We start from the raw sequence: 24,199 nt of genomic DNA, 5'->3' as shown, positions 1-24,199 counted from the left end.
GTGCTGAGTGTAATTCTTATGCTTAAAGGTAAGGTTTGTTTGTTTTTTTCAGGTAAGGTTTGCTTGTTTTTTCTTTTTCTTTCCTTTTTTTTTTTTTTTAACACAAGATAGTACTTAAATGTAAACTAACTTCCTCATCTGTGGCTGACTTACAGAACCAGCCACATATTTCACTATTGAAGTAAAAATAGTCTGTGCGAACCTATTGAAATATATGTACGTTCATTGTATTTGAGACAATATATTTTCAAATATAATTTGCTTTACAACTTAACCCTGTACATAAAACACTACTCCATTTTACTTAAAATTAAGCTAACCAGTAAAAACCCAGTTAAAATTAAAAATACATATATTCTCCAAAGCACTCAGATGATGTGTAAATGAAATGGTTTATGGTCTTGGAGACAAAGTCTGGTGAAGAAAAAATAGTTCATTGAATTTCATTGTACTAATTTATTTAGTCTTCAGCTACATTATCTTTAGGGAGGTGTATTCATTTCCAGAGTTTCTGTTACATGTGCTAATATTCTCAACTTCCTCTATGTAGGCCAGACCTTCTTCCTGACGTTTAGACTCATATATCCACTTGAATACTTACTTCTACCCACATGTGGGTGTCTCAACAGACAGACAATCCAAATTGAATTTCACGTCCAAAATTAAATGCCTCACCTCTCCATACCTCCTCCACTCTTCTGGCCTGGCTCTCTGTCCCCACACTCCCCACTCACACAACCTTACCTTTGCTGCCTTCTATTTCAGCACATGGCATCACCATCATCCACCAAGTTGCCCGAACAGAAAACATAGGTATAGTCTTTACTTTTCCATATCCCTCATTTACCACAGGCAACAATCACTTTTACCCTTCAGCTGTCCCTTGAATTTATGTCTCTCTCTTCATTCCCTTAGTTAAAACCTTGGTTGAGGCCACCATAATCTTCCAGTCAGATTATGGCAACAGTAATGGTCTTCATGCTTCCAACATTGCCTCCTCCAATCCAGTCTTGTCATTATAGCCAGCGTAATTAGGGCAAATCTGAGGGTGTTGCCCCTGAGCTTAAAATTCTTTGTTTTAAGAATAAATTTCAAACTCTTTTAGAAAGGTTAGAAGGACCTTCAAAATTTAGCCATTGTTAAGCTCTTTAGTCTTCCATCCCTTTATTTTTGAGAGAGAGAAACAGACAGACAGAGTATGAGGGGCAGAGAGACAGGGAGACATAGAATCCAAAGCAGGCTCCAGGCTCCGAGCTGTCAGCACAGAGCCCAACACAGGGATCGAACCCATGAACCGTGAGATCATCACCAGAGCCAGAAGTCAGATGCTTAACAGACTGAGCCACCCAGGAGCCCCTGGTGTTGAACACTTTAAAGAAACTACAATGCAATAGCTGGAGAAGACATTTGAGCCCTTCCTAGAAGGATGGGTGGATGTTAATAAACAGGAGACAATTCTAGCTCGAGGGAATGGCAATTAAGCAAAGTTGTGATGTTGGAAGAATGCATGATGTATTTATTTGGAAAACAACGAGTTTCATTCACTTAGGCCCGAGTGAGGAATAAAATAATAATCTGGAACTGTGGTCTATGGTGAAACCACAGAAGATGTTGAGGGCTAGCTTGAAGCACCTGGGAGGTATTCAGTAGGCAGAGGGGACTCACTGGAAAGTTCTAAGAAGGAATTATATGAGGCCTATCCTTTAGGAAGAATAATGTGGTAGCAGGATTAAGAACGGATTGGTTGGGGAAGACTCAGGCAAAGACCAAGATTTCAGAGGTAATCAAGGGGCTGAACGTAAAGAGGTAACAGATTTAAATTGACAATGGAGAAGATGACTTATAACTTAAGGTTGAGCTGCTGAGTATGCCTACTTGATAATTAGGGGCAAATTCTTCCAAATGTTGAGTGCTTCCTATTTCAGAGTGACCTGGGCCAGCTGAGGTCAAAAGTCCATCCGGAAACAAATCCTTGAGTTAACAAGCATTGAAATGCAAGTTCTCTCCACCTTAGGATATTTTTCTAATTGTGAAAGTTATCTACAGCTTTTCTCCTTAAAACCCTAGAAATGGTCCCTGTTTTGGCAAAAGAGCAAAAAAGCCTTCACACAAATTTTAGGTTCTTAGCCTTTCTCTAGAGTTTCATGTGTTCTACTCTTAGTGACCACCTGTTAAAGGGCAGAGTTCAAAAGCCATAAAATGAGCAAGGACTTGGCTTCCATGTGGACAGCAGCATAGTGACAGCCACTCCATACAGATGTCTGAGTTGGAGTCCAGCAAAGAGACAATCACAATAAATCTGATGCCATCACGGTGTTACGTAAAATGAAAAAAAAATTATCTATTTCTTACCTCTACTGGGTTTTAGAAATTAATGCTTCAATGTAGACCCTAGTTTAGTGTGAGCAAAAATGGGAAGTACTTGTTGAACTATTATACTTACCTTGGGGATGTATAGCTAAGTTTTAATAGCATACTTAGGGACAGTTTCTCAAACCTACTTTACAAATTTTTAGTCCCAGGGCGCCTGGGTGGCTCAGTCGGTTGAGCATCCGACTTCAGCTCGGGTCATGATCTCACTGTTTGTGAGTTTGAGCCCCACATCGGGCTCTGTGCTGACAGCTCAGAGCCTGGAGCCTGCTTTGGATTCTGTGTCTCCCTCTCTCTGTGCCCCTTCCTCACTCATGGCTGTCTCTCTCAAAAACAAACATTAAAAAAAAATTTTAAAGAATCTTTTTAGTCCCAGTCTTCTCTTATATATCTTCTATCTAGGATAATGATACACAAATTGCTTGTCAACTTTCCTCTCATACCTTTGCCCTTATCCCAGAGTTGAGGGAGGCTAAGTTACAATTTGTAACCACTGTTGAAAAAGTGATAAATATATTCCAATTCCTTTTTTGGCCAAAATATGCTGCCAACCTCTCTTTGCTTATAATACATTAAATAGTAAGCATAATGAGGAAGTTTGTTTATTTTCTGTATTATAAACTCTAAAGGGACTAGCTTTTATTTTTACACAGTATAATGTCAATAAAAACATCAACATCAAATATCCTCAGATATAAAAAAAAAAAGCAAGTTTTAAAAATATACTGTAAGTTGCTGTTTCGCGCAGTAATTCTTAGACAGGTATTTTAAATAAAAAGTACAAATCACAAGACCTTACATACAGAAATCTCTGAATTAGATGCAGTTGGAATAATAAACAATTAGAAGAACTATCTTATTCTTGCTTTACAGGGGAGAACTCAGTGAGCTTTTAATTAAAAAATACCGAGCACTATCTCAATACAATAGAATTGGAAGAAACTAAAGTTGGGGATTTCCCAATGATTTTATTGAGGTAACTTTTCCCAATTTTATACATATATGCATTTATATATACTTAAGAAAGCTAAACAATGTTCTAAGGCACTTGGAATTGTGCACAGCAAAGTATCCTATAATATTATACAACTAAGGAGAGCATAATTTTGCTTTTTAAATAACACAAACACCAGTAAGGAATAAAAAAAGATAATACATAGTCTGTCTTTCAGGTTGCAATAGTGGAATACATATACATATCTGTGTATACTTGGAGGTATTTCTACCCACATACTATGATACAGTACAGATCAAGAACAACAACAACAAAAAGAGAAACTGTCATGTTAATCAGTGTATAGTTCCAGTTATTTACAGTCACAGATATTGTACCTGTGTAATATGTAGAATTAGATTACTCATTGGAAATCAGGAATCATTCAGTCAGTCTGATGATGATCACAGCTTACCACTCTTAACCACTTAAACCAAAGCTTGAAATAACAAAAGAATGCATATAGTGCTTTATTTGAAGGTCACTATTGACACAGAAAAAAATGACAGGTTAGGTTTTTGCTAGGTACTACATCTGGTGAAACTGGTGCAGAATGTTTGGAACACACTGGCACATTTCTAAGCCACAGAAGAAATATTAAAAAAAATAAAAATAAAAATTAGTGCCTATATTTTAAGTAATGAAAGTGGTTTGACCCTAGATTTATTCGGATTGTTTTCAAATGCTAGTTAGCACTGCAATGGTGACATCTCTTTGTGAAGGCTCTCGAAGCAATGTAATGATACTGTCAAACTATAATAAAAGCATCCAGTAAGGGAAAAGTCCCCTAAATTGGCAAGTGGCACAAATATTATTGGCATTTTAATATATACCATGAAATTGACCTGAGGGTGCAGTGGCATTCTGCCTCATTTACTCCCTTTAATTTATTCTTAAAAAGAAAAAAAAAATACTGGTATTTAACAAGCTAAGAATTCTTAAGCACCATCTAAATCTTCACAATATAATCACCTTTATCGACTCTGAGTTGCTCTGTCTCGAAAAAGATTATTTAGAAATTTTAATATTTAAAAAAATTTTAGTGGCTAAATTATTCCATTGTATAAGCCACCATTCATGCATATTATTTCAGGACATATTTACTACTCAGTTTTGGTGATAAAAAGTGACAGAGAATAAGTATGTTTATGTATCGTTCGCATAGTTTAATAATGTTTCACCTAGGTAAAATTCATCTTGTTTTGTGTATGACCATCATAGAAGTAGGAACAATACATATGCCATCCAGTTAATCCACACTTCCTTCATACTTCAGAATTTTAGTAAAATTGAACTGCATGACTATATTTATACAGGGAGAATTCAAGCATTCGCATGTAGATTAAATGCTTTTTTAAGAGGGGAAAGAGGTGACTACTTTGTAACTCAAGGGATGTGCCTTACCAGGTGAAATCTACTGGTGATTTTCATGGACCACAGGCTTTGTTTATGTGGATTGTTAGTTGTGTATTAAGCCGTACAATTCAATCCTCATGGCACTGACAAAGATTGTGATCAACAGTGTAGTTCTGAAGTGAAACTGTGAGACCAAAACCGAGAAGAAACTTGGCTTCATCTGAAATTTCTCCTGAACAGAAGAGGGACCAGCCAAGTGACTATGCCCGCTCGAACTGACAAGACTGCCAGACAACCTCCTCCCTGAAGAACTGGCAAACTAAAGCTTCCCTGGAGCAGAAGCCTTGAAAAGTAAAAGGGAAGGAAACTGTTCAGGGCCCAAAGTAATGCAAGGCAGTCAGGACGATGTTTTGAAATAGGTAGTTTCCCTGTGTGTCCTCAAACCGCACTAGACAGGGGTATTCACGGGAGGTGGTACGGCCTTAGGTGGGCATTTGAACACTGGGGAGGGCTTCTGACTTTTGGTTTTACAGTGACTGGGCATGCTACTGGCATTTAGTTAGCAGGGGCTTAGGATACTAAACGTCTTGCAACGTGGGGAACATTTCTGTAAACAAAGAACTGCCCAGCTCCAAATGTCAAAGGCACCCTCACTGAGAAACACTGATCAACAGTGCTCTGCACATAGGGGCACCTTGCATGAGCAACGTGACAAGCTGAATGACATTTTTTGTGCGGTAAATCCTAGCATTGCTAAAAATGACCCTCGCCGGTAGGGTTGGTTTTTGGTGAGAATAGCTGCCACAGGATTCTTTATTTTATTTTATTTTATTTTATTTTATTTTATTTTATTTTATTTTATGCCAGAAATCTTGCAGAATGTATACGGGATTTGTTAATTTGAAATGACGTTATGAGCTATGCTTCCATTGGTTTCTAGAAATGTTATGGTGATTCCCATTTTCATATAAAGCTTATGCTTAATTATTACCAAAAGTAAAAGGAAAGTGAAAGTGAGAATGGTTTGGGAGTATTCTATCTTTGTCCCCACCAGCCTTTGGTCACTGCCAAGCTCTTGGAAATCTGAATTTGAACTACCCAAAGATAAGTTTTCTCTCAGAAAAATGGTCCTATTAATTTGATGATGACTTTTGCCATGGCATTCCCCTCTAGGACATATTTCAGTTCCAGAAGTTCATTCTGCTTTGCCAAGCAAAACAGTGTGATACATCCTGCCAATAAGAAGACAGCAAATACTCAATAGTGGAACATAACCCATTTCAAAAGGCCAAGGGACAACTCTGCAAATAAATTGCATCCTAGCGGCTCCTTACGGCTCACAACATACTCCAATGATGTGAAGAAATTAATTCCTGTCACAAATCATATACTTTCACTAGTAAGGTTAGGGGTAATAATATGGCTGGAATTTAGAAATGCTTTAGCTACCATATTGATGAAAATGACATAATCGTATATTTCTTCCATCTCACCTATTTTTGAGGAAGGCTTCTCACTATGTTTAATGTATTGCTGGGACCACTTAAAGAATAATAAACTGAAGAAATTTTTGAGCAAGAAAGGAGGAAAAGAGCATTTTCACTCTTTAAATGTGCACCTACAACTATGTGGTAGGCAAAGCTGTCTTCTATTGTGAATACGGTATCATTTTTGCAAGCTGTCTCTGACTATTGGGTATAAACACAATGCCTGTTACATGTTAAAACGTGGTACGTATCAGGATATGCAGCGTTAATGCAGACTGTTTTCTCTTTTAAGTGTAAGTTACTGTATTTTTTCAAAGTACCAATGCAGCACTGAATTAACTGCAGGGTGTGAAACCCAAATTACAGGTTTTAAGAAATTATCTCTCATTTTCAATATTTGATGACTTTCAAGGGTGCATTCAATTCCTTTACTGTCTTAAATAGATTTCCACTTACATTTCAGAAGTTTCTAACAGAAATATATTTACTAACGTTAGAGAAAGATAAGTGACTACAATCATTATGCTAATAAAGGAGATGAAAATGAAACCAGAAAGTCTGCTTTTCTGGGTAAATCAGAGAAGATGGATGAGTTTGCTTTTTCTTCCACTTAGAACAGCTATTCAGATACCCAAAATGTTCCTCTGAATATTGTAGATTTGGTTTAAATAATTTAAGGAATTAACATAAAGGTAAATCATATCAAACATAAAAAAAATGCAAGACATTTCACATACACAGGGAATTATCAGGCAGGGCTGCTTTAAATGCACGCTGATCACCAGAGGACTAATTGTGTCAGACCATGGAGAAGCTGATAAAGCCCATGGCGTCTTCTTACAACCTTAATGTTAATGCTCTTTTGCTTGATTTTTCAAAAGACCAAGATGGCCCCTTTGTGTTTTACAGTCTGTCTTGTTCTTTCCTGCCTGGGATCTTCCTGGATATGGGTTTGTTTGCTTCCCTAATCATATCCTGGGGACTCAGGAAAACTCATTTCCTCTATGTCAGCCTAATGTCTCACGTTAAGTAGGGAACAGCCTGGTTTGTGTTATAACAGCCCGATTCATGCACATATTTATTTTCTTCATAGAATCGCAGCTTATTGGTTGGACAGCAGAAATGCTGGCATTGGGCATAGGGTGGTCCACAACTTTGCATTCTTTTGGGTCTTCCAGACAAGAGACCTCTGGATGGGCTGCCAGGTGAATATGCAGTGTTTCCATCTCCTCAAATTAGCTATTAATATAGAACCTTATTCTGCAAAATACAGGTTAGCTCATAACCCTTCGATTGTTTCCACAGCTTTTTATTTAAAGAATCATTCTCATGACATAATTGGTGGTTCTTAACTATTAGACTAGCGGTGCTAGTATTTTTGGCTTTTTCATTTCTAACGTGTAAACTTTTCTCTAAATGTGTCAATCGGTACGAAGAAAAAGTATGAGTAGTTCATAAATCTGACCTATCGTACTAGCGAGACAGTAGACTGAAGGACCAGAGTGTCATTTTTGAACTGGGTGCATCTCATTGTAGATTATTAAAAAACTGCATCACAGGCACCACGAATGGGGAAAAAAATTGTTCCTTTTATCAACCAAATAGAGACTTGCCATGACCTGTATCTCGAGTGCCAAAACAGTGATAAATGTCTTATATTTAGCATTTTATAGAGGCCTTGTGACTAGGAATTAAGGTAATATTTAAAGATTAGAAAATTAAAATAACATTACATTCCTTGGACTTTTTCCCAAGACACAAAAGTGATCATCTCATAATATTATAAGGAAAGGGAGGACTTGGGCAAGAATCAGCACTAACTTAATGCCCATGGCTGGATCGAAGCACCGTGACATGGGCAAACCTTTTAGCCAGAAAGAAAAAACACTTGGGCATGCAGAATTTTTTTTTTCTTCAAAAGCAAAAGTTCATCTTGTACTAGTACTAAAACGACAACAGTGAAGAATCTGGGTTTTTTCGTGCACACAGCTGAGTGCAGCAAGAAGGGCAGCTTCTTTTCTTGGTTATAAAATGGTCCCAGCTTTTTGTAATAGGCCAACTGGGGCTAAAAGTTTTTATTCGTAAGCAAAATCATTCAATTTCAGGGGCACCTGGGTGGCGCAGTCGGTTGAGCGTCCGACTTCAGCCAGGTCACGATCTCACGGTCCGTGAGTTCGAGCCCCGCGTCAGGCTCTGGGCTGATGGCTCGGAGCCTGGAGCCTGTTTCCGATTCTGTGTCTCCCTCTCTCTCTGCCCCTCCCCCGTTCATGCTATGTCTCTCTCTGTCCCAAAAATAAATTAAAAAACGTTGAAAAAAAAAAATTAAAAAAAAAAAATCATTCAATTTCAAGTGGTTCTGTAAAATACAAATGAACAACAGGATCCAAACTTATCCCCCAGATTAAATGTTTGCTATTTTGGTTGAAATTGCAAATTACAGTCTTCATATTATGAACCAGAAACATTTCAGAAAATTCTAGCCTGAGCGCTGAGAATAAAATACAAGTCTACCATGTCCTGTCTTGTTATTATATGTCTCATGTGTTTTTAATACAAGGAGCACAAAACAATTATGAAAGAACAATTAAATGCAAGGGGTATTTACATCTGATCATATGTGTTTGGGAGCAGAAGCCATGCTGTGCCCGTGACTCCATGAAAAACGGCAAGATGGCAAATGAGAGTGTCTCAATACTGAGTGTAGACTCCCAGAGAAACCTTCCATGACTTCCAAACTTTAAGCTCACTGATTCTTTTGCACTGAAAGTCAATGCTATATTTACGGATGTAACCTGCAGACTCTTAAAATATAAAATGAGGTTCTCCTCACTTGCCACTTAGCGGAAATTCCCTGTGTTCTTTTAAGCCTTTGGGTGAGTATTTTTTTGATCCATGTACTTAATTTTTTTAATAGCAGCAATCCAACCTAATGCAGCCTTGAAAATGAGTAGTCCTTTCCATCCCCACTCAGACCTAACTGCTGGCAGAACACTTGCATTTAAGTTTTAACTTTGGATTCAGATTTTTTTTTTTTTTTTGAAAAAGGTGTTGTGATTGTCAATATTATCTTCCTTAGATCAAGCATAGTTGCTTTCACTTTGAAGATAATCAAGCTAGGGAAAGACCAAAAGATTTATTTCTAGAGCTTCCTACAGATTTATAGGGTCACATTCATCTGACTTTATTCCCAGTCCTGTTATCCTTGTAGAAGTCTGGTACATTAGATAAGGAGTATAAAAAAATAAAAAGTGTGTATATAGCTATGTTACTTGAAACATGCAACAAAATTTGGGCAGGCATGCTTGTTAAGAGTCAATAAACGTCTCTTGCATTTAAGAAAAAGATGCATGAAAACACTCGGACTTCTTTCTGGCAATTGGATTCACTGGCACAACATAAAATAATGGTACTATACTGCACCAACATAACGGTGAAACGGGAATATTCTTCTAGGATCCGGTCTTTAAGGAATCCACATTGGGTGATTAGATTCCAAAATCCCTTAATAAGTTCTCAGCTACCAAAAGCCTACTTCAAAAATATTTATGCCTTGATTTTTTTTTCTTTTCTTCATTAACATAATGAAATATTTCTCTTCTTTTCTGATTTTCAACCCCTACCCCTTTCCAGTGCCCAGCAATTCCAGTCCCCATTTCTCTTTAACCCACACTCTACAATTTGGCTTTCTGGTAACAAGGACCCAGCGATTGTCTTCTGCTCATCTTCCTTGATTAAAACTCCTGATGGAGAATAACTGGTGTAACCATGGTGTTGCTTACCATCAATACACATGCTGGACAGCAGAGTCACTGCACCTGTCCCTTTGCTTGTTGGCCCTATCTGGGCTGTATAGGTGGGGAGCACTTTCCATACACTTCCTTCCCCAATTAAACGGAAACACACACATTCAAATCCCAGTGCAATATCAGGTTTTCAGGAAGAGAGGCTTCCCCCAAAGATGACCAGTCTATGTTTCCAGAGTCTCACACTTCTTTATGGACGGTGAAACCTGACAGAAGAAACAGAAACTCTGTGAGTCTATGGTATAGAAATGCACTCTGTAGTTGGTAAACCGAATAAGGTACAGCAATGTTTATATTAAAGGGAGCTCTAGACATCTCCCAATGGAATTACTGTTATAAATTACTGGCATAACAGAACACTGTTACAAATGTTAGGCTGGAAAGCAGAGACAGTCCCTCTATAAAATTTTCTGGTTATATCATCGAGGATACAGAGCAATCAGTATACAAAACATAGCAAATCTTAAGCATCATGCTGTGAGCTGTACTGAGCTGAGTGGGATGTTTCATACAGGATTTGATTACACCTGGTTCTTAGTTATAGAAGGAAACCATCAACAAATAGTCACTGTTTCATTATCTTCAGCATCTCATCACCTCCCACTGAAGACACCAAATCTACTTTCTTACCCTGAATTTCCGAATACCTGACAGGCATTTCCACCCAAATGTTCCACTGAACATATCCACAACTATACAAATGGTCTTTTCTTATAAATCTGCCTTGGCACGTTCCATCTTGTTAAACAATCTACCTTTTAAAAGATTTTTAGTCTAAGACCCTCAGATTTGCAACTCATTTCTCTTCTTCACCCTCCATATCCCATCAGTCACCAAGTCTTGCTTCGACTGACGGTCTTTGAGTCTACTAAAGTGTCCCCATCTTTTGCTAGTGCTGTTTTAATGGCATGCTAGCTAGCTAGTTAGCTGGTTTCACATCCTTCCATGTGAGTTCCTGAACCTCCTTGTGTTTTTGGAGCCCTGTGCTTTTGTGCACATGCTATGTTCTCTAATATTGCAATCCTCTCCCTTCGTTTCCCATCTATGTTTTCATATTCAAGATCAGAGTCAAAAGTCATCTTCTCTACAACATTTTATCTGATCTACCTCTTCAGCCCATTTCTGTGGTCCCACACAGAAAGTTTACGCAATTCTATTTAGTATTTCATTTGTCTTGTCTAATCTAATGTTCACTGGTCCTCATAAATGAGTCTTCTAATTCATTTTCCTGTCCCAGGCTCAGAGATGTGGAGATCAAATCTGTGCCCCACATTGTCACTAGCAATATCATCATAAACACTAATCTGATCTTTCCAGTTCTTTGTTAACATCATTGTATTGTTCACCTTCCCCTATGAAATAAAATTTAAATTTCTTACAGTAGTGATTGAGGCCTTTCAGGATGTGGCCCAACCCATGTTTCTAGCTAGATCTCTATTACTACTTCCAAAATACCCTAACTTCCGGGGACGCCTGGATGGTTCAGTCGGTTGAGCATCTGACTTCGGCTCAGGTCATGATCTCACGGTTCCTGAGTTTGAGCCCTGAATTGGGTTTGCTGCTGTCTGTGCAGAGCCCACTTCAGATCCTCTGTCCTCCTTTCTCTGCCCCTCCCCTGCTCTCTCTCTCTCTCTCTCAAAAAACAAAACAAAACAAAAACCAACCAACCAACCAAACAAAAAAACTTTAAGCCCCCAAATACTCTCCACTTCTGTGCTCTGCCTTTTGTCCTATCTTCCTTCCCATCTCCAACTCCTGCAATCTCACTCTGTGAGTTCTCCAAACTCCCTTTCCTCCATTTCTCAAGGAAGCATTAATCATCTTTCTCTTCTGTGTTCCCATAACACTTGGTTTATACCAGTTACTTATCACGGTATACAATCTTTATGTAGGTGTGCCTCCACTAAGATTGTGTGGCATGGAGGAAAGACTTGCTTTTCATCACTTTTAATCATGGAATACGATATCTGGCACACTGGACAACTTAAAATATGTTGTCATGTAAAATCAAAGCATGAAAAAAGTGAAAAATTAAAGCCATAAGAACAGCTGAAGCAAGATTGGCTATAAGTTGATAACTGGAAAAGCTGCATGATGGATGCATGGGGCTTGTTATATTATTTTTGCATGTTTGACTTTCCAAAACTCAAAATAAAAATAAGATATACCAAGCTTTCCAAAGTTAGCAAACTTGTTGTGACCAAAGTAGGGATGTATCCACTTTGAGTTCCATTCCTACTGCCAGCCTTGGCCATAACTTTGGGAGGTACGTGAATCTACATTGGTTACAGGGAGACAATGTTCCTGTTTTAGGCACCTGGGTGTTGTTTTTGCCTTCTGGTCATGCAAAATCCTTACCAACTCAGGCCCTTTGCACTAGCTATGCCTTTGAAATCAGCTGGTTCCCTTTGGGGGTGGAATGTTTTTCTCTCCCCCAATACTGCTGACAGCTTCCTCTTGTCATCTAAATCACACAGTAGGTTTTATTCCCTAAGACACCCCTTTCATTGCCATCCTATCTATACACCCGCTCTTGTCCCTTTAATAGCATCCTGTTAGATTCTCTTTTGTTTAAAAATGTTATTTATTTATTTATTTATTTATTTATTTATTTATTTATGAGAGTGAGAGAGCAGGGGAGGGGCAGAAAGAGAGGGAGGGAGGGAGGGAGGGAGGGAGGGAGGGAGAGAGAGAGAGAGAGAGAGAGAGAATCCTAAGCAGGCTCTGTTAGGATGCTAACACATCCTACAGAATGTTCCAAGTCACGAACCGTGAGGTAATGACTTGAGCCAAAATCAAGAGTCCGATGTTTTAACCGACTGAGCCACCCAGGCGCCCTTACATTTTCTTGATAGTACTTAGCACAAACTGAAATTATCATTTTTATTTATTTGTTTACTTGTAATGGTTTGTCTTCCTCAGTAGAACATAACCATGTAAGAGTGAGGACTTTATTTGACATGTTCTAAATTCTCAGGGTCCAGAACAGAGTCTGACTCACTCTATGTGCTCAATCAATACTTATGGAATGCATAAAAACCTGAATACATCTATACTGGCATTTAGAAAATTATTTGATAAACTCTCTTTAAACAATTCTTATAAATGAAGAGTCCAATCATGAGGCTCCTCCTTAATTAACTACAATTACATTTATATTAATCTACGATACCCAATATGGTAGGACATTCCATCATGCTTTCTAGGAAGAGTCAACCATAACCTGAAGAAAAACACAGAAATTCTACAAAAATATTTCAAAAGAGTAATTGAAAACCTCTTAAACCAAACTTTTTATATAAAATATAAAAGACAGGTAGATAATAACAGCTGAAAGTACTAATGTTTACTTTGTGCCCAGCACAAGTCCAAGTGCTATACATATTATTACCTAGTTTCATCTTCAAAACAATCCTATGAGGTATGTACCTCTGTATCCCCTCAGTACAGATGTGGAAATAGACACAGAGATGCTAAGTCATGTGCCCAAGGCACAGAGCTGGTAAGTGGAGGCTCCAGGCTTCAGACTCTATTATTAACTAACCTACATCAGACTGTGAGAACAAAACATGCCTTCACTCATACTTTCACTCAGAGGGTCTTCTTGGTGCCCTCTGGGTGGAATGTAATGGAAGGGGCAATCAGTTAGATTTCTACATCTGTCCATTAGTTCTGATCAATTTTGACCAGAGAAAAGTCCTGTTCCCCATCCCAGGCTACACTTTGATTGCCACTGTTTTCTCAAAAACATCTGCCTTTTGCTACAAAGGGAACTCGAGGACAATGGGCTCAGCACAAACTTTTTGCAATTACTAGAAAAAGCGAATCCAGTGATGTCCTTGGGGTTGAAATGAGCAGTACAACCTCCCTCCTCACAGGACACACAAGCACTGTCCTTACCACACCAGGGAAGCGGGTACCCTGGGGGCCGTGACAATACAGACAAATAGACTACACCTGCAGGACCTTCACACCTTGAGCCATCAAAGTTCAGCTTTTCTAGGAATTAAAGACAAACTCATCGAAGTGAGCAATTATTTTAGCCCTCTCCTAGTTTGCTGGGCTTTGTACAGCAGACATTCCACAATGCTCTAATTTTCACTGGATTCAAAGGACAAGCATGGGGAAACATGACATGACGGGCTAGGTCTTCCCACTGGTAATGCCTGTGGGATGAAGAAGGTGAATTAATAATTGAAATGCACAACAAAGTGAGCAGTCAGTGGCGCAGAAGAGATGTAAAACCTTCTAAAGCCCAGCATTTTCCTAGAAAGCATTCTGCTTTTAATTTCCAGAAATTAGCAGGACACCATAAAGCTTTTTTGTTTTTTCCTGCAGGCACTATTTGCCCATGGGTCCCATTAGAGAATGAACTCCACGTCTGCACTGCATGCAAGGTCACAGGCCATCAGCATGGCTTCCGGGTCCAGCTAAGAGAAGAAGGTGACCAACCAATAAGAGGCAATAATATGCTAACAAAGCCAGGGGTCAGAAATGTACCCTCTCTGGGGTGCCTGGGGGGCTCAGTCGGTTAAGCATCCGACTTCGGTGCAGATTATGGTCTCACAGCCTGTAAATTCAAGCCCAGCATCAGGCTCTGTGCTGACAGCTCAGAGCCTGGAGCCTGCTTTGGATTCTGTGTCTCCCTCTCTCTCTGCCCCTCCCCCACTCATTCTCTGTCTCTGTCTCTCTCTCAAAAATAAACAAACATTAAAAAATTGAAAAAAAAAAAAAAAAGAATGTACCCTCTCTTCATATGGACTGCCAGATCTGGTAAAAAATAAATAAATAAACAAACAAACAAATAAAACAAAAACTAAAAACAAAACCTCATATATTTTCTTCAACTATCCAATCAGAAAAGGAAATTTATATTCCGGGTTTTTTTAATTTATTTTTTTTAATGTTTATTTATTTTTGACAGAGAGAGAGACAGAACATGAGCGAGGAGGGGCAGAGAGAGAGAGACACACACAGAATCCGAAGCAGGCTCCAGGCTCCGAGCCGTCAGCACAGAGCCCCATGCGGGGCTCGAACTCACAAGCCGTGAGATCATGACCTGGGCAGAAGTGGGTCACTCAACCGACTGAGCCACCCAGGCGCCCCCTATATTCTGTTTAAAGGCGCCATCTTTTCTTCCAATTCAGCTCCAAAATTCTCTGGTTAGAGGTACTAAAAATGCAAATTGCTCTTACATTTGTTACAACTCAATGGTTTGCATTCATTTTTGAAATGTGAGAAGTTCAGCTTTACCTCCTGAGAAGTCTGCCTCTCTGACAAGATGACAGTTTGGCTTTAGGCTTCCAACTGATGGAGCAATAAATAGATTTATTGTGATTGTGCCTGAAGTACACTGAAACTCCTGGTCCACTTTTTTTTTTCTGAGCTCTCCTATGACTCAAAATTGAAGTTACCTATGTTTTTTTTCTTTTTTCTTTTCTTTTTAAAAAAAATTTTTTAACGTTTTTATTTATTTTTGAGACAGAGAGAGACAGAGCATGAACGGGGGAGGGGCAGAGAGAGAGGGAGACACAGAATTGGAAGCAGGCTCCAGGCTCTGAGCCATCAGCCCAGAGCCCGACGCGGGGCTCGAACTCACGGACCGCGAGATCGTGACCTGAGCTGAAGTCGGACGCTTAACCCACTGAGCCACCCAGGCGCCCCCGTGTTTTTCTTATTAAAACTGGAATACATTTTTCTTATTTTCATACTGTCGAGAGGAAGTGAATGAGAGGGGGTGTTATTTAAAAATATATTTTTTAATGTTTATTTTTGACAGAGAGAGGGAGAGAGACAGAACATGAGTGGGGGAAGGGCACAGAGAGAGGGGCACAGAATCCAAAGCAGGTTCCAGGCTCTGAGCTGTCAGCCCAGAGCCCAACGTGGGGCTGGAACCCAACGGACCGTGAGATCATGACCTGAGCCGAAGAAAAATAACCGACTGAGCCACCCAGGTGCCCCGAGAGGGGGAGCTATTTTTAAGTCATGGGATTCAGGTAAAGATCATTCTTTTCCATAAAGGTGATTCCTCCACAAATTAATACTTACAAACTTACTCACCTTCCTGTAAATTCATTCAGATAATAGAAAATAATAAAATTACTCACAAATGTAATTTGTGTGTACTTTTCCTATACTTCCGTGTTTGATATATACAGAAATCCTGAATAATGCATTTCTCCTTTATTTAAAAGGGTTTCAAGGTCGTGGCACATATGCTTTAAACATGAGCAGGTTCTCCTAAACCACAGCTCTTAGTTCTACCTGAGAAGCCAGATCACATGCTGGATGGGCTTTTATTGTTCCAAATACTGAGCCAATTGCTTCCAAGTCTGGTGGTTAAAGCTGCATTTCTGCAGCTCTTTTTAGGTTCTGTCCAGGTAAATGGAGCACCCACGGAAGAGAACAGCACTGCAAAAGCAGCTTTCTCATTCCTCAGTGGAGGACCCCTTATTTAATTTGAGTTTTATTTTCAATGTTTAGTTTTGAGAGAGAGAGATAACGAGCACACGTGTGAGTGGGGGAGGAGCAGAGTGAGAGGGAGACACAGAATCTGAAGCAGCAACAGGTTCCGATCTGTCTGCACAGAGTCCGATGCAGGGCTCAACCTCACAAACTCACAAACTGTGAGATCATGACCTGAGCTGAAGTCTGAGGCTTAACCAACTGAGCCATCCAGGTGTCCCGCCCCTTATTTAATTTTGATTGGGGTCCCACATGTAATTCTTGCCGTGTCACATTTTGATAAGCGTATCTAAAAGTTGAAAAATCAGTTTATTTTATCTGTAAATCCACATAGGATAGTAATCACTCAAAATGGTATAGAAGGAGATAGTCACTTTAAATATACCTGCCCACACCCACAGACATACCTCAACCTAACCACATTAAGAGTGTTTGAAAAGTAGAGAAAAAAAAAAAAAAGCCTATAACCCCATTCTGTAATAAACAGTTAAGAGTTTTTGGATGTTATTTCCTATTTTTTTTCTATGCATCTGAATTAAAAAAAATTTTTTTTAAGTTTCTTTATTTATTTTGAGGGAGAGAGTAAGCAGGATAGGGGCGAGGGGTGAGAGAGAGAGAGAGAGAGAGAGAGAGAGAGAGAGAGAAAGAGAGCAAGAGAGAGAGAGAGAATCCCAAGCAGGCTCTGCACTATCAGCACAGAGCCTGATGTGGGGCTCAATCCCATGAACCGTGACATCATCACCTGAGCTGAAATCATGAGGCAGACACTTCACTGCCTAAGCCACCCAGACGCCCCTCTATGCATCTGAATTTTAAATAAAACATACTATTGCTATTCATAGCTTTATCAGTATCCCGATTTTCCACTTAACAATATGCCAATGATCTTGAGACTCACTTTGATGCTAAGACTGTCAATTCAATAGTCTTTGCTTTAATAAAACAAGTAAATAATTTATAAGCTAATAAAAATCACATACATGGATTTTACACTTCACACTCTAAAAAATACTCTTACTTACTAAATTCAAAGTTTACTTTTTAAAAGTAATATTCTCTCTTGATTATAAATCTAATCCATGTGGATACAAAAAAATTCTGGAAAAGAGAATACCCAGAAGAAGATTACAATGACTCATAATCTTACTCCTCAGCTAGCTGTAACTATTTTAAAATTTAGTTTTCAACGAAAATTTGACCTTTCATACCATTTGTCTTTATAATTTAGGGAACCATTTTAAATTTCGGAAATGCCATTTACTATGGAAAGGGAAGCAGCTTTATTTCGCCATGGTGGTCTTCTTCCAGAATGCAATAATCCTATTAAATAATACACAGCCCTTCAAACAGTCTTCTGGGTTTTGAACAGTGACCTGGGCGGGCAGCTGCTGGTGGCAGAAAATAGACGATGTGGCCAGACAAGTAGCAAGTGTTCTAAGAAGCCAATGTGAGAGCTTGGTACCTCTCAGGCCACAGGATGAATTGTCTCGGGGACCACTAGTCCTCCCCCTTGTCACATGGCCCCAGAAGGCATTGCAACGCCAGAGAGCCATCCAAAATACACGGGGAGAAATTTGGGGAATTAGATGAAAGAGTGAATCACTGCAATTCTTTACCACTACAGATCCAACATGTCACAGAATATATTCCATGATGGAGGTTTCAGAGGTGTTTTCTGGGTACACCAATAACAGGAATGTCACAACGAATTTAGTGCTAGCACATTATTCAAGGAAAGCTACCATGATGGCATCCTCACTTACAGACAGAGAACTTAGGGAATGGAGCTTTCATTTTTCTTCTAGGTATTTGTTTTTGATAATAAATTCTTTTTTTTTTTTTTTAATTTATTTTTGGGACAGAGAGAGACAGAGCATGAACGGGGGAGGGTCAGAGAGAGAGGGAGACACAGAATCGGAAACAGGCTCCAGGCTCCGAGCCATCAGCCCAGAGCCTGACGCGGGGCTCGAACTCACAGACCGCGAGATCGTGACCTGGCTGAAGTCGGACGCTTAACCGACTGTGCCACCCAGGCGCCCCTGATAATAAATTCTTGTATTTCAAAAATTCAAAGAGTGAATTTTTCCCATGCCTGCTCCTACCCACCAATCCTCCGCCCCAGAGGCAACCAATGTTATCAGCTTTTTGTGAATCTCTCCAGAGATACAGAAGCAAAGGAAGCTCTCTCTATGGGAATGGATCCTTCCAGTGTTGACTGATACATCACTGTGGGGGAGATTATCTCTGGATAAAAAGGTGCCTGGGCAGAGGGAGCAGGGCTGTCTTTTATTAACCACTCTAAATCCACAGGGAATTAACAGATTTAGGTTTTGAATGGCAGGCTTACTTGATATAAGGAGATAATGTCTGCCACTAATAAGGAGAGCTAATAAGTGAGCTGCTCTCTATCTAGATTGCATTTAAAGGGCTAGGAAATGATCAGCAGCCTGTATGCTCCCTCCAAGGGTGACTGCTGCTAAGAGTAACACCATCTTCTACATAAGCGATTTTCTAAATGTAAAACATTATCATATTTTGGCATTATTTTGATTAAACTCAGCAGTGTTTACCAAACCTTTTTCCTCTTAAAAGAAATACTGAAAACAATGTGAAAATCATAAGCAAGATTTTTATAAGTCTTAGAGCCAAAATTTTTCTTTATTGGAATGTAACTCTAATGATGTAATACAAATTAATGGAAAAATAGCAGTAGACATTTGCTTTGCTGCCAGGTTTTAAAGAGTACTTAAGCAAGGCATATTTATCTTACTGCTATGAATATTTAATTTTTCTTTATCTGGATAGACATTTTAAAAAGTGTTAATCAATATATTTTTTGGAAAACTTTTAAAGCTTACCTTTGTTACTGTAAAAAAAAAAAAAGCCTATAATTTTCTCTTGAAAAGCTCATCCCTATTTACATCTATTAATATTTACTTAAACAATAAAGATATCGATAGAATTTTATAGTATATAATAAGTACACTCTAAATTTCTGTAGATGAGTAAATACAGCAAAGTAGCCAATGGAATTTTGAAGGTGAAAAAATATGCCATCAGATATAAAAACACATCACAAATTTATTCTAATTAAACAGTGTGACACAGTGCAAAGATAGACAATAACTCACTAGAGCATAATAAAAAATCTGGGGGCACCTGGCTGACTCAGCCAGGGGAGTAGGCAACTTTTGATCTCGGGGCTGTTAGTTCAAGGCCCACATTGGGTGCAGAACCCACTTAAAAAAAAAAAAAAAAAAAAAAGAATCCAGGAACTGATCCATGTGTATATTAAAAGAAGACTTTCACATCAAGGGGGAAATAAATGGGGAAACTGACTACTGATTTAGAACAAAGTAAAGTTAGTTACTCTTGAATCATATATCCAAATAAATGCCCAATGGATTAAAGATCTAAGTTTAAAAAAAAAAAGGCATATATAAGAACTGAAGATAACAGATTTATAATCTTGGCCTTTCTCCATAAGACACAGAACAATGAAGTAAAAGTAACAATTCAGACATATTTGAATATGCAAAGATTTAAATAAAAGACCATTAAAAAAAGTTAAAAAGTTAAGAATAAATTGGGGGAAAGTATAGTAACGTATGTAACAAAGAGCCAATATCCACAATATCTAAGTAATATCTAATTACTAATCCATATGAAAGAGACACCCAAAAGAAAACTAGTAAAAGTAAATAAAAAATGTAAATGGTCAATAAAGATATGTAAAAATACCCAACCTTATAGAAATCAATGAAATAAGATATTATTGTTCATTCTTTAGACTATAGACCCCTCACCACCACCCCTGTCCTGCCCCACCAGTGCTGATGAAGGTGATACACCAGGTATGCTCATAAACCACAGGTTACAGAATAGCATCTTCCAAAATGTAAAAAATATATCGCCAGTGACCTAGCAAATCTTCTCACGGGACTACTACAGAAATACTGGCATCTATGTGTCAGGATATATTTACAAAGAAAGTCAAGGCAGCATTGCTTTTCTAATGAAACACTACAAATTCCATAACATCCATCAATAGAATAATTGTTCAATAACTTACGGTATATTATCTACAAAAGGCCATAAAGTCATTCAAGTGAATGAGGTACACACTAATATGGAAAGATTTTCTAGATCCTGTTTTGTGTGTGACTCAGAAGGGATACATAAAGGCATATGTGTATGTACACATAAATCATAAATATCCATACATGTTTGCAAATGCACAGAAAAGTGACCAGATGGATCTACCTACACCAAACTTTTCCTGGTGATTACCTACGAGAATGGGAATGAAGCTGGGGAACGATGGAGCGAAGGGAGTTTTCCTTTTTCATGGATGGATTTTTGTATTGTTTGAATGCTTAATTAGAATATATTGGTCCATGACAAATACATATGCAAAAAATAAATGACCTTTACTCTCTTTGCAGCCTCTTTTTTTAAAACTTGTTCATAGCACACAATAGAAGAGAAAGGACCTCCTTCAGTATAAATTTTTATTTTTTATAAACAGAACTTCCAAAGAAATGCATTTTTAAAATTTGGTTATTTTCCTTTGTAGTTTATTCTTCATATAATGTTATCAAATAAAAATGAGGTAATCAGGATTTCTATGATTTCTAGGAAAAACACCCAGAAGTAAAGCTATCCTGAATGATAAAGAATAGGTTGAGTGTAGTCACTATATCTCGGGGGTCAGGACTCAAAAGCACAAGTACATGTGCATGCTGTCCTTCCAGTTACCCAGAGGTCCCAGCCAACTAGACGTCACCATAAATATTCAGCCACCTTATTATGATCAACTTTACTGGAGAAGTATGGCCACAGGTGTCAAATATCAGCATGAACTTTCCCTGACCTCAGAGTGGAAGGGAGAAAAGGAGGGGACAAATAGGTCTGGCTTGATACGGGCGTGTGACTGGCCCAAGAGTAGATCAGGACAGGATGCAGCCCTCAGCTAGAGACAAATCCCACACGTTCAGATGGCTAAAAGCCCCGAATGCATTTACAAATAAACATGATATGGGAGGAACCAAAACAAATAAACCTCCCCTAGGAAAAAGGGGGAATTTCTTCTGCATACCAGACATTATCACAGAAGCAATAGCTTTGGAGCAAGGAGGCCCCCATCAACTTTAGGGAAGGGATTTGCTATTAAATTATGAAGTTGTGCCATGACTTCCTTTATCGTAGGACATGCTCAGCATGGAACAGCACCACCGACAGGAGCCACTGCAGGCAGAGCAGCACCATAATATATGGCTGTCCTGCAGAAGCTGTTCTAGCCTAGGGAACCAGTATTTGCTTTCCAGAAAGACCTACTGTGGTCTTCTTCATGTAATCATCTGTCTTGGTATGTTTTTTAACAATTCCATTTTATTTTAATGTTTTTATTTATTTTTAAGAGAGGGAGAGAGACAGAGTGTGAGTGGAAGAGGGGCAGAGAGAGAGGGAGACACAGAATCTGAAGCAGCCAGGGGATGCTCGAACCCACGAACCATGAAATCATAACCTGAGCCAAAGTCAGACACTTAACCAACTGAGCCACTCAGGTGCCCCAACAATTCAATTTAAAAAAAAAAAATTTTTTTTAATCTTTATTTATTTTGAGAGAGAGACAGAGTGTGAGCAGGGGAGGAGCTGAGGGGAGGGAGACACAGAATCAGAAGCAGGCTCCAGGCCCTGAGCTGTCAGCACAGAGCCTGACGCGGGACTCGAACCCACGAACCATGAGATCATGACCTGAGCCGAAGTCGGATGCTTAACCAACTGAGCCACCCAGCCGCCCCCCAATAATTCAATTTTTAATTGGCATGCAAATTTTTACGAATATACGTGTTATAAAAAAAAAAAACCAGACCACATAAATCCATTACAGAGAAATAAACAGAACACCTGTTAAGTGGTGGTGGGGGGGGTGGGGGAGGGAGGGCAGGTAGTCAGACTATATGATCACATTCAGGTCTCTTCTGGTTTCAGCAGAAGAATAAACTGAAACCGAGGGGGTACTGGGAGTTACAAGAGTAGGATTATTTCAATCTTCCACAGCACCAGTAAAAACTGGATTCCTAGTCTAAGTTAAATCTTCTAAAAATTGAGTTTCTATCTTCTCTAGGTTATGTCTACTGTGATCCCAAAGCAGACACACAGGTGCCCATAGTGGCTCTTTCCAGCATCTGTTCTGGGCATAAAACTTCAACTAAGTCTCTTTAAGGACAGAATAAATGATTCTAATGCGTTTCTCCTGTCCCAGAAAATAAAGCTAAGAAAGAAACCCAAACATAGCCCTTTGGAATGATTCAGACTTCTGTAGGAAAAAAAAAAAAAAAAAAAAAAAAAAAAAAAGACTTAATTTTAGAAATGTTCGTTAGATGGTGTTAGGCTCAACTGTATTTAAAAAAACTTGTAGGGCTGCCTGGGTGGCTCAGTTGGGTAAATGTTCGACTTCAGATCAGGTCACGATCCCAACGCTCGAGGGGCTCTGTGCTGACAGCTCAGAGCCCGGAGCCTGCTTTGGATTCTCTGCCCCTCCCCCACTCACATTCTGTCTCTTTCTCTCTGTCAAAAATAAACATTAAAAAAACTTAAAAAAACTTTTAATTGTGGTAAAATACACATAAAAAATATGCTGAATTGCATTTTGCCCACCTACCTTGTAAACTGTCGACTCTCTTCATGAACTTCCATTTCTGTGCTTTTAAATTCATTTAGTTCCTTCCTTATTGCTGCCTAAACAGGAAAAAAAAAAAACAACAGATAAACAGAATTGTACTTAGGTCACATATTTTCTTAGCATAACAGCATCAACAAAGCAGACATTCTTTTAAAAAATGTCTTGCAAAAAGAGATTCCTAATTTCTACTAGGTCTTTACCTGGTAGAGGTACGATAAATGTAGTATCACACTATAGCCAAAAAAAACCCAGGTCAGATTTCCTTCAAGTGTCACTGACAAAGAGGAGGGTCAGATGTCCTTCAAGTATCACTGACAAAGAGGAGGGTCAGATGTCCTTCAAGTGTCACTGACAAAGAGGAGAGGAGAAAGGCCTTTGCTAAACTCATCCTGGGACCTAGTCTGTGAGTCACACACATCCCCCACCCTCGATGACCACAGGATAGCATAGGTCATAAGACTTTCTCAGAAACCATTATCATTTCCCTATGAAAGTTCTGCATTGCACACCATGTGCAGCGACATGGCCTTGACTAGCTGCCATAGAACTGCTGAGAAGGCAGGTGCTATTTATTCTCTAATTTTGAAAGTTCAGACAAGTAGAATGAAAAGTTTCAGCATAGCACCTAAAGCCACTCGGAAAATGTGTACTAGAATGTGATTACTATTACTATTTAACAAACACATAACCCATGTCACGTAAATGTTGGGATTTGGAGAGATGCTTATGTCTCTCAGGTTGAAATGCTGAAATAATCACAAAAATGTTAATGTGAGTTGTCTATTAACAATAGTGACTAGATCATGGATGGTTTCTGCTTTCAACTTTGTGCTTATCCTTTTTTTTTTTCACTTTAATTATTTATTTTGAGAGAGAAAGAGAGAGAGAGAGAGAGAGAGAGAGAGAGAGAGAGAGAGAGAGAGAGAGAGAGAGAGAGAGAGAGAGAGAGAGAGAGAGAAGCCCAGGCAGGCTCCACACTGTCAGCGTGCAGCCCGACATGGGGCTCAAACTCATGAACTGCGAGATCATGACCTGA

At 38.9% G+C, this 24,199-nt stretch overlaps 1 protein-coding gene across 6 annotated transcripts in view; it reads right to left on the bottom strand.

The window, feature by feature from the left end:
• Positions 1-9,246: 9,246 nt before the first annotated feature.
• Positions 9,247-24,199, bottom strand: part of PHACTR2 (phosphatase and actin regulator 2) — a 129,730-nt gene continuing 114,777 nt past the window's right edge. For 3 of the 6 annotated variants that reach the window (XM_042987248.1, XM_042987249.1, XM_042987252.1), the window contains 2 exons: positions 23,143-23,219; positions 9,247-10,216 (listed from right to left, as the gene is read on the bottom strand). In XM_042987248.1, the coding sequence (XP_042843182.1) occupies positions 10,201-10,216; positions 23,143-23,219 (93 nt within the window). In that variant the 3' untranslated portion in view covers positions 9,247-10,200. Of the gene's footprint in view, positions 10,217-23,138; positions 23,220-24,199 lie in introns of those variants that run through there. The other 3 variants (XM_042987250.1, XM_042987251.1, XM_042987254.1) reach the window with 1 other exon arrangement.

The sequence above is a fragment of the Panthera tigris genome, chromosome B2 (genome assembly GCF_018350195.1).
Source record: "Panthera tigris isolate Pti1 chromosome B2, P.tigris_Pti1_mat1.1, whole genome shotgun sequence".
Lineage (NCBI taxonomy): Eukaryota > Metazoa > Chordata > Mammalia > Carnivora > Felidae > Panthera > Panthera tigris.
Note: the sequence above shows the minus strand (reverse complement) of the source record. Positions and strands in the feature narration are given on the sequence as shown.